This window comes from Sinocyclocheilus grahami, unplaced genomic scaffold (assembly GCF_001515645.1).
Source record: "Sinocyclocheilus grahami isolate Dianchi unplaced genomic scaffold, SAMN03320097.WGS_v1.1 scaffold92.1, whole genome shotgun sequence".
NCBI lineage: Eukaryota > Metazoa > Chordata > Actinopteri > Cypriniformes > Cyprinidae > Sinocyclocheilus > Sinocyclocheilus grahami.
The window spans coordinates 1,148,805-1,160,764 of NW_015505271.1; the positions used below are offsets into that span (position 1 = coordinate 1,148,805).

General features: G+C 39.6%; 1 protein-coding gene across 1 annotated transcript in view; it reads right to left on the minus strand.

Moving 5' to 3' along the window:
- The window catches only part of cacna1ba (calcium channel, voltage-dependent, N type, alpha 1B subunit, a), a 121,877-nt gene that overhangs the window by 74,990 nt on the left and 34,927 nt on the right, over positions 1-11,960 (minus strand). The window contains exon 6 of the mRNA XM_016275226.1: positions 1,320-1,423. Coding sequence (XP_016130712.1) covers positions 1,320-1,423 — 104 coding nt within the window. The remainder of the gene's footprint in view (positions 1-1,319; positions 1,424-11,960) is intronic.

Below are 11,960 nucleotides of genomic sequence, written 5' to 3' on the forward strand. Positions count from 1 at the left end.
GAGAGCACCACAAAGAATTCATACAGAGACTGTCAATTAAAACAGTGTGTGTGTGTGAGAGAGAGAGTAAGGGAAATAGAGAGAGAGAGAGAGAGAGAGAGAGAGAGAGAGAGAGAGAGAGAGAGCAAGAGAGGTAAAGCATGAGGGAAAAATAAAGATGTTTTAGTGTGAGGGTGTGTTATTTGTTTTATAGAGAATATATGTGGCTCTTAGCTCAATCACAATTGATGGAGGAAAAACTTTATTGTGACCAACACTGCATTGGCAAAATAGAGCTGCCTAATCGAATTGAGAAGCAGAGCTCCACTGCACTTAACGTTGCTTCTTCTCTGGATATGCATAAGCTGTAGGTGAATAGATTCCAACCTGTAGGACAGAAATTATTTTATGGGGCTTTCAATGGTTTAGGAAAGCCAATTTATTTCAAACGAGCCCACCTAATAGTTGTAAGATGCATCCCTTGAATAATTTTAAAGGAGCACTGTTTGTTTGCTTCCCATATAAGCTTTAAACAGTTACTGTATGCTTTGTATTGGCTCCAAATTGTTTATATTTATGTTTGTGGCCAAGCAAGAGCATAAAATCTAAAGGTGAACGATTAGTTAAGTGGGTTACATGAAGTTTGAATCCCTTTCTATTGAGGCAAGAGTAAAAAAGATGATCATATAACAACACTACAACCCAGGGTTCCTATCAACTCATGAATTGAAATTTGAATTGAACTGACCAAGTGCAAATGATAGGAAGAATACATAACTTATTGCAAGAAATTCAATGCAACAAAATAATTTTACTAGTTCAGCAAAGGTCTTGTGACAGAATAATGAATAATTACTCTTTTTTATTATTATTAATTTTAATTAATTCTGATTATTTTCAAAAAGTTATATTGTACCACCTAATGTTTTGGAAATAGCTCATATGTTGTATGATCATATATTTATGGGTAATTCATTCTGAATTAAATTGAAATATATATTATTTAAAAAAGGAGAAATAATAGAAGTTGAACTAAATTCAAATTTGAACACATCCTCACCACATCCTCTTTGTTACTTTAATTCAAATGAATTCAAATTAAATTTCTGAATATAAGGCATCCTCAAATAAATAATGCTATTTCCTTCATTTTACCATTAATGACTATAATGTCATCTTTAGCAACCCCCGGCCAGGAATTTACTTCCAAGAAATAATGGATACATTTTAAAACACTTTTTAGGAATCCTGAATCAGTTTACTTGCATGTGTACAACATAGAGTACCAGAAAATTCCCACACAGTTGGGATTAATTTGATGACTCTGATTTCAGACTCACCCTGACAGCACCCCCAAAACCAAGTTGAGCATGAAAAAAGAGCCGATGATGATGAGTGGGATGAAGTAGAGCCAGTTCCAGGTGTTCCCTGAGGCATCATTGGCCTGCAATAAGAAATAAGTAATGAGAACAGAAACTGAGAAGGAGCAGAGGTACAGAGATAATTCTAAACATCAGAAGAGCATGGAGGGGATCAAATCTCCTCCCATTCCTTCACTAACAGCACCTGTAATAATCTCTTTAACATATTTCACGATAACACATTCATACCTATACAACCATAATCCTTTTTATTGTCTGGATAATTGCTTCTTGGTGAGATCTCATGGTCTTTGCAAGGGTAAAAAAAAAGAATGTGAAATGCAATCTGGTCATCGTTCTGTAAAGACGATCCTTTTAGACTAGTGAGTGACACTGACAGAGTTTTTCTTTGATTCAGCAGCATATACAACACTGGGCCGTACACAACGCATTTATGAGGCATGCAAAGAGAAGATTTCTCCTAGTGCCCATTTAATCACAAACATATTGTCTGTAATTGTTAGGGGATCATGGAGAATGCTGATTCAGCACACACATAAAATCTTTAAACCCCCTCTATTCTCTTACACAGCTGTTATACCTCATGCCTACCTCTGTCCCTTTATCTCTCTTGCTTTAGCTTTAAAGTTGCATTTTTGGCAAAAGCAGTCGAAGCAAAATTCCACTGCTGCATCTCCACTCCTCTGAGTATTACATTTATTACAGTGCTGTGGGGAATTTGTCTGACTGACTTTCTCTTAATTATAATTGATTTATTACTGCTAAAGCTTATAGTAGTAACTATTTCATGCAACTGAATGAAAAATGACAGCACAATAGTTCTCTTTAGCCAAACATTTTGTTTTAAAATGAACAGAATCTAAACCAAGTCCAGTGCAGGGTTGCCAGATATTGCCATCCTTGTGGTCTGAAAATAATCGTAGTGATTCATCTTTTAAAACTGGATGAATGCCATCTGACATCAGGAATAAAGGAGATGGCACTGAAACGGTTTCATCTCATTCAGAGGGTGCATGAAACAATGGTGAATCACCTACACTTCCTCTCAAGCCTGAAAATTGTCTTGACATACTAAATTAATGTGTGTTCGGTAGCCAAAATGCATGATATTGTCTCAGTGGTCTGGTGGGTTAGATGTTTTCTGCACAGGTTTGTGTTCCCTGGAGTGATCTGAGGATTGGAGGAATGCTGAATATTTCAGAGGGTGCATGAAACAATGGTGAATCACCTACACTTCCTCTCAAGCCTGAAAATTGTCTTGACATACTAAATTAATGTGTGTTCGGTAGCCAAAATGCATGATATTGTCTCAGTGGTCTGGTGGGTTAGATGTTTTCTGCAGCCCTTGCTTCACAGGTTTGTGTTCCCTGGAGTGATCTGAGGATTGGAGGAATGCTGAATACAGACTTTACCAGATTACCACAGTAATGACATAAGCATCTGCTAACCAGACATGAGAAACAGTATAATGGTTAACAATTTAACCTGGGCCAAATATCCAGTGCTTCCATTCCAACTTCCTTACCACATTTAATGAGGTGTGAATACATCTCTGTATTTTTTGGGCCAAATTGCGATATACAGTATTTATTTTCTCAGTTTTTCTGTTCGGGTGAAAAAAAAACCCTGTATTTATTTAAAAATAAATAAATAAATTTCACATCTTGCCTGATGTTGTCCAATGAAACAATGTTCACATTAAAGGCTATGAGAAAGAAATATAGTGAATGTAACCATGTATGTGCAAAAATCACATTACATTCTTGTAACATTACAATATAAAAATGGTAACTCCGAGTTTCTCAATTAATTTGAGATCATGTAAATGCATGTATTGGCTACTGTCTGTGCACACCAACAAAAGCATGCAGTTTGGAGGAAAGGAAATCAGGTACAGCAAATACATTTGAATAGGCCCTGCACATAAACTAGAAGCACCAAAAAAGAGCATATCTAAGCAAGATGAGGAATCTGTGGATTATAATACTGTGATAAATGTGGTAATCGAGTTCTCAGCAATGCACTGGGGCATGAATAAATAAAGCTATGTTACTATTTATTGTTTTGCTGTCTACATTTATGCTGTTTTTGTTGTTGTGTTTGTTGACATCTTCAACTATTTGTCATGTGGAAGAATCATAACCATTCACTGTAAAAAAAATTATGAAATAAATCTGCAAAATAGCTAGTAGCAAATACTGTGGCTCCTCTATCCTTTACTCACTTTTCCAGACATTTATGTGGAAGTAAAACAAAAATCAATGAGAATGGCCTGAAATAAATTCAGAGACAGCATATGAACACAGAGGCTGTAATCAAATTCCTGTGAGTGTGCTTCTCATCCCACTAAAGACAATTAGAGATTTGATTCATTAACTATGATTACATTGTCATTAATGAGACACAGCAGAGTCTAAAGAGACAAATCCATTGAGCAAAATTTCTCTTAGTTGAGAACAACTCTGCCTGTGTGAATTTGAATTGGTTACTATACAGACATGGAGAGAAATCACCTTAAAATTAAAATCTACCTTTTCCCCCTTTGACGTTATTCCATCACGATTAGTTAAACAAATCTTTGATACTATTAGTTCAGAACTAGTGATTATTATTAACAACTGTCTTATGACAGGGACTGTACCAGAATGTTTTAAATTAGCTTCTGTGACACCAATTTGTAAGAAACCCTCTCTTGATCCTGCAGTTTACTCAAATTTTAGACCGATTTCTAACTGGCCGTTTTTACCCAAAATTCTAGAAAAATAGTACTTATGCAATTGCAAAAGCTATTTGAGTACTAACTGTATCTCCGAAATTTTTCAGTCTGGTTTTAAAAGCTTACATAGCACAGAGTAACTCTGGTAATATAAGGGCCTTTCGCACCGCAGGAACCTTTTCATAGTACCAGAACTAATTGTGGAACTACCCACTTTTCGGCGTGTTCGCACCATCGGAACTGGGTGCGATTTTAGTACCGGACTGCCTTTTTCGAGAACCAAATTAGCTCCTACTCCGGAGCAGGTACTAATCGTGACGTAAGTAGACATTGATTGGCCAAACGCGTACAAAAACGCCCTCACCCGCCATGATTTAAAACGCCGTGTAAACATACAAGCATGTCAACTTATTTCGCAAGTATGGAGAACAGCGATAGATGGACAGACGCTGAAGTGCAGGCACTTGTAGCAAATGTAGCACTGCCAGTTGTCGTTGGAGATTCTTAGTCCTCCTTTCCGTTCTTTCAATCGCTTTACGTATACGTCGACTTTCCATGTCCATTATTGTGAAACACGCGAGACACAATAAAAACACAGCTCCGAACACAGCGTCCTCCATCCTCCTGTTGTTAACATAGTTCTTTGTTTCCGTTGTTGAACGCCGCGCACAAATGACGTCGCTGTCGACCGGCTTACGTCACTTCCTAGTACACACTGTCGGTGCGAATGCAACCCTTTAAATGGTACTGGGAAATAGTTCGTGCAAAATCGTCCCAGTACTTTAGTACCGTACATTTAGTTCTGGAACTAAAGCGGTGCGAAAGGGTCTATTATGGCCTTAGTGCTTTTAGATCTCAGTTCAGCGTTTGGATTTTGTTGACCATGGCATTCTGCTATCTTGCTTGGAGCACTGCATTGGTGTTAGAGGTACTGTACTTGACTGGTTTCGGTCCTTTTTGTCAAACAGAAGATTTTCAGTCAGCATTGGGAAATAATCCTCTTCTGTAGCGCATTCTTCATGTGGTGTTCCTCAAGGATCAACTTTGGCGCCGTTATTGTTCTTGCTGTACATGTTACCCATTGGTTCAATCTTTAGGAGTATTGGTGTGTCGTATCATTGCTATGCCAATGATACCCAGCTTTACATACCATTTAAGCACAATGACAAGTCTGCTTTAAACCAACTAACAGCCTGTCTCCAAGAACTGAAAACATGGCTTACCAGTAACTTTTTGCCTTTGAATGATGATAAAAAACAAATTGTTCTGTTCAGGCCAAACTAGAAAACCAATCTGAGCACTGTTGATCTGGGCTCTTTTTCCCCATATTGCTCTTCTGAGACCAAGAATCTGGGCTTTATACTCGACAGCGACCTAAAGCTGAATAAACAAATTAATTCTACTGTGAGTACCAGCTTCTACAATCCGCGAAGACTAGCAAAAGTTAAACCCTTCCTAAGCAGGAAGAGTTTTGAGATTATAATTAATTCTTTCATTTCTTCGCGACTTGACTATTGTAACTCGTTATATTATGGGCTGCCTGTCTCATCTATTCATCGACTGCAACTGGTCCAAAATGCGGCTGCTCGTTTGCTCACAGGCAGTCGCAGATGGAATCACATCACGCCTATCTTACGCTCATTGCACTGGCTACCGATTTATTATTCAATTCAAAATTCTGCTGTTTGTGTACAAAGCTCTAAACAACCTTGTTTCTCCATATCTCTCTGAGTTTATTATTGTACACAATCCAGCCAGATCACTCAGATCACAGACTAAGCATCTGCTTTTGTTTCCCAGATCTAGATTGAAATGTAGGGGTGACAAAGCCACTGCAGTCCCCAAGCTATGGAACAATTTACCATTATCTATCAGAACAGCTCCTTCAGTGTCTGAGTTTAAATGTCTCTTAAAAACTTTTTTTCCCCATGTTTTTAATGTTTTGTGACTGTGTTTTTCTAATGATATGTTTATTTTATTGTGCAATTTGGTCAATGTAATTTTTTGGTAAACTAAGGTTGTTTTTAAAGTGCTTTATAAATAAATTAAACATTGCGCTTTATTATCAATATTTAAGTGGCATTATTGTTTCTATTAATGTCTATTGCTTAACATTGACAGCTAAATTTTCAGTAGCCATTACTCTAGTTTGCAGTGTCACATGATCCTTCATTCTAATATGCTAATTTGGTGCTCAAGAAACATTTCTTCTTATTATCATTGTTGAAAACAGTCGCTTAATATTTTTGTTTAAATATTGATAAAAAAAAATTTCATTAACAGAAAGCTCAAAAGAACAGCATTTATTTGAAATTATAAATTTCTGTTACATTAACAATTTCTTTACTGTCACCATTAATCACTTTAATGCATCCTTACTGAATAAAAGTATGATTTTTGTTTGTTTGTTTGCTTTTACTGACCAAATATATTAGAATTATAGTGTATGTCATTCAATACTGAATCAATAAAATAGTCTGTGAATGTAAATATGTATTATTTTACTCAGTAATTGACTTTTTTGATGCTTCTTAGAGAAATCACATCATTAGCTTAGCAACATCCTAACACCAAACTCTGTTGAAATCAATTTAAAATCAAATATCCTGTGTGGAATGCTAAAGGTAGGGTGTACTTAGTTTCTGCGTACTGTATGTAAATTGTTCAGAATCAGCCAATTGTGAGTTTCAATGACTTTTTAAGATGCTCTTTTAGAAGCTACATTGGCAGTAGGAAGTGAGGCAGAACACTAGGTTTTGGAACAGACCTGTTTATATGTCTACAGAGAATTGGAGAGCACAGATGAGGAAGAACGGATACTAGCTTCTAATTTTCCACAGACGTAAAGTTCTAGTGTCCGGGATAATCAGATTATATCTATGAGAGCCAAGGTCTGGATGGTAAGATCCAGGAACATTCATCTGTCATTAGACCTCTCATCAAGGACCCCAGAGGACTGAAAGGCCAGTGTACCGAAGAACACTTAAGGAGGATGTCATCTTACAGGAGGAGAGAAACAGAGAAACAGTGTGCACATTGCTCGAGGGAGCAGCCATCCAGCGGTCATTACGCTCATAATTGCAGCAGACCGTAAAACAATCTACATTCTGTCTAATGCCAAAACTACAAAAACAAAATGACTATTTTACTAACTTGTCCAAAATTGTGGCTTATTAAATAATGCAATCTACAAAAGAAATCAGCAAAGCACTAAAAAAAACAAAATAAACTTCACTCCCAACTAGGGCTGGGCCGATAGACGATGCCATCATCCATCACCGATTGCTGACAGACATCACGATGTTAAGCTGATTCGTGTACTATGGAGCGGCAGTACTTACCACACATTTGACAAGATTAGATGTTTGTCATTGGTGCTCAGGATCTGCAAATCATTCGCCATCGTCCTATCAGACATTTCTCCTTATTCTGTGTATGCGTTAAGTGAACTTTCATGTACTGTAATGCAACAGGCTACTGCTAACAAGCGGCTAACCTTTTAGTGGCTCCGTATAACACGTTATTTGTTTCATGCTTCAGGCACACCCCTAACCCCGCCCCCCGATGTCATTGTCCATCACGATGTTTCACTGTAGACATCGTCCGATGCCAATTTGGTAGACATCGCTCAACCCTACTCCCAACCTCACACATACTAGGAGATTGAGTGCAGTACGAATGAAGGGGTTTATTTTATAGGTGAATGTTCTTCCAGTAAAGCACAAGACCAGACAGGTCTTGGCGCACTCCTGTGGATCCAAATGTGATCCATCTTTGCTCCCTGCGGGGCTATTTTTAAACATTTAACAGCAGATTGATCAATAGGGCTATTATACTAACAATGCTGAATGCCTGGGAACATGGTGACTTTGTACCACACAGATCACCCTGTCAGCTGAGTGACTATACAGCGTCACACAGCCACCTGGTAGATGGTAATGTTTAGAGTGGTACAGAGATACTCATAAAACATAATCTGACATAAATACTGCAATGTCACACAAACAAAGTCAAAGAGTGTTGGGTTAAACCAGAACAACATTACTGTGCTTGGATTCAAACTTGGAACCAGATTCACAAACATCAGAATTTGTATTTAAAAGTTCTTAAAGCATAAAATATTAGTCTGTAATAAAGTGCAATGCACGAAAAATGTAAATAAAAAATTTAATTTAATTTAAAAACTCTGTATAATATATAGAAGAATATGATAGGCTTGAATGGTTTATAATATACAAAACGATTCATACTAGCCCGCTCATTAAGTTGTCTTGTATAATACATTTAACTATATATATATAAATTTATTAACCTCTTTTAAATACGAAGAAGCTCATATATATTTTCCATCATTTATTTGTTTATTTTACAGTCAGAAAATAAGAAGCATATTTTATTCTTAAGAATATTTCATGAATTTGGTCCCTAGTCTAAAACGGTAGTGTGTGAAATTAACATAAGTGGTTATGAAATAATCAGAGAGTTTTGAAAAATTTATTGCACATGCCCCAAAAATAACTTGATGTCTGAGTAGAATATAGCAGAGACATTATGCCATTTCTCTGGCTACACTTGCAAATGAGCTGCGCACTGATTGGAGCCTATCAGAGCTCTATTAGAAATGAGAAAATGAGGAACCAAGGGGAAGCATATCGATCTCCGGAGAGAAGCCACTGATTTGATACATATATTCTGCTTTTCAGCCTGGAATCTGTAGTGAGGAGACCTAATTAGAGAGGAGACGGCCAACGTTAGCACGCATAATTGCTCTTTAAGAACGAATGAGAACTTGCTGTCCCTGAAAATAACTAGCACAGTAGTAGCATATTTATGCAATACCTGCTTAGCAAAATGAGTGTGTGGGACTGTTTAATGACTTGATGTTACAGAAATATAAATTGATGTGATTTTTGCATTAGGAGCAAAGCAGAGGTATTCTTATATTCTCTTTCCTTTTCTTTCTGTGCATCTCTCTCGCTCTCTGCCCATTGAGGTTAAAGAGCTGTCAGGGAATGTCCCTGGTGAAGATGTGAACAGGGAGATGAGATGTATGGTGAGTATACCATTAGAGCACTCCCTACAGACTAACCTCCACCTCATCAAGTCATCACTTCATCCGACAAGAAGATCTTCTGCACAGTCAGACTGGAATACTATGCTTTCTCTCTATTTACAACAGCATATATTTGTGTTCATGCCTCACTATTTTTAGGCTTGTATTAATGTACACTTTTCCAATACATGGCAAGAACAGTTCAACAGTTTTTGACTGGATGAAGGGTTGAAGAGTTCAGACAAAAATTATAATTGTCATCATTTACTCACCTGAAATGATGACAAAACTTCATGGCACAAAAATAACTTGATGCTTGCTTGATGAGCAAGAACCAATAAGGTTTGTCCTGGTGCATCAAGCAAACACTGTTGAGCTTCAATGTTTACCATATTTGTGACCCTGGACCACAAAACCATGCAGTCTTAAGTTGCACGGTATATTTCTAGCAATAGCCAAAAATACATTGTATGGGTCAAAATAATCGATTTTTCTTTTATGCCAAAATCATTAGGCTGTTAAAGTTGCAGTCCTTAACTTTTTTTGGTTAAAAATGATCCAAAATCAACATTTGAGCAAGTACATAACCAGCCAGTGTTCAAAACTATCGCCTTACTTTAGCCCGATTCACAACGGTCAGCTTATAATAATGTTTTCTAATTTGAGTGGTACGGGTAGGTTTTCGTGGGAAATTCGAGCATGCCTCTGCGTCATTACGTCACGTCTGTAAACATAAAGAAGTTGTCCCGGCTACTAGGCTATCGCATGTAAGGATCCTGCAGGTGGCCGATCGTTTATAGCCTTTTCTCACAGCAGCTAGAATAATTAAATGTATCATTTTGATTGTAATTCAGAAAGGATTATGTGTTTATGAAACACATGTGAATGAAATTAAATTATATTCCAGTTTTAAATGTGCTTCTGATTACAGATAGCCTGGGATTACACAAGATTTGTATTTTAAAGACAACCGGTTCGAAGAGAGCACAATTTGTGTCAGGGATTCATCACAGTCACTTCAGTCACCATCCAGGATAATCACCCGATCACAGTCACCTGAGTTCTAATCACCCGCAACTGCTGTCACCAATCAAGCCACACTACAAATACACACTCATCACAGTCACTCACTGTCCGGTCTACTGTTCACTCCTACGAACGACTCTGGACTCTCTCTGCCAAATTCTCCTAGAATGAATTACCTACTGTTCCTCCCACGATCCTCCAACGACTCCTTGGAAATGGCTCCACGATCTCCAACGTAACCGGCATACGATCCTCTCCATCAGAACTCAGATAAGCACCCTGGAACCATTCACTGTGTTGACATTCACCTGCCTTTAACTCACCTATTCCAGTCATCCCCTTACCCAGTCAATAAACCATTCTGTTTTGCACTTACCTGTTGTGTCTGGCCTTGCTTTGTGACAGAAGACCGGATCATAACAAACACCTCCATGGATCCTCGACCTCCCTCACCTGCAGAAGTCCTGGAGGAGCTGGTAAACGCCCTCCGGGCTTCGCTGCTTCCTCCGGCAACCCCCCAATCTGCCTCTGTAAGTCCCATGGCCATGCCTGCTTCCTACGCGGGTGATACAGCTGAGTGTGGCGGCTTCCTCCTGCAAGTGGCCTTGTTCATCGAGATGCAGCTGCAGAAGGTTTCCTCCGAACGCACTAAGGTAGCATTCCTGATATCACTTCTTAACGGAAGAGCGCTGTTGTGGGCTAAGGCCATATGGAACGCTAATAGTGCCATAATTAATTCCTATGATGCCTTCACTAACCATTTCAAAGAAGTCTTTGGTCACACAGCAGGAGTGCTATCTGTGCCCGAACAGTTACTGCGGCTGCGCCAAGGCATATCTTCCATGAATGACTACACACTGCGGTTCAGAAGGCTGGCGGCGACTAGCGGGTGGAATGAGGTGGCTCTACTTGGCGCTTACCGGCACGGATTGAATCCCCGTTTACAAGCTCATAAAGCTATATATGATGACTCCGTTGGACTGGAAAGCTTCATGCAGAAGGCCAACCGAACTTCCCAGCATCTGTCCGCATGCCACGCCACCCGAAGCCGCCCACCAGCCTGTTACGCCCGGCATGGGTTCTCCAATACCAGAGCCAATGCAAGTCGACACCTACCGACTCACTCCTTCTGAGCATGCTTGCCGTCTCACGGCAGGTCTATGCCTTTACTGCGCGGCGGCGGATCATTACCTTCAGACCTGCCCCGTCAGACCCCCACGTCCTGCGGTGGGGTGAGTACCCTCCAACTAGACCCTGTCGTTTCCACGTTGTCAATGCTATCGTTACAACTACTTACCCCAGAATGTTCTGTTTCAGTCCCTGCCCTAACTCCGCTCCCAGGAACTCACTCAGCTCAAGTTGCATCTACCCTCATCAAAAGTCCCGAACCTCGGGAGAAGGTCACGGTCCCATCTGATTACTTGGCGTTCCAGGATGTCTTCAGTAAGCGGGAAGCCACCCAGTTACCACCTCATCGGCCATGGGACTGCGCCATCGACTTGCTGCCTGGAGCAAAACTCCCCAAGGGTAGAGTATACCCATTGTCCATCCCGGAGCGCAAGGCGATGGAGGAATACATCAAGGAGGCTCTTAACCAAGGATTCATCCGACCTTCCACGTCTCCAGCTGCGTCCAGTTTCTTCTTCGTGGGCAAGAAGGACGGGGGCTTGCGGCCGTGTATCGACTATAGTACTCTGAACTCCCATACTGTAAAACTGCCCTATCTACTTCCCCTGGTCCCGGCTGCCCTCGAGGAACTCCGTGGGGCCTGCATCTTCTCCAAGCTGGACCTGCGAAGTGCTTA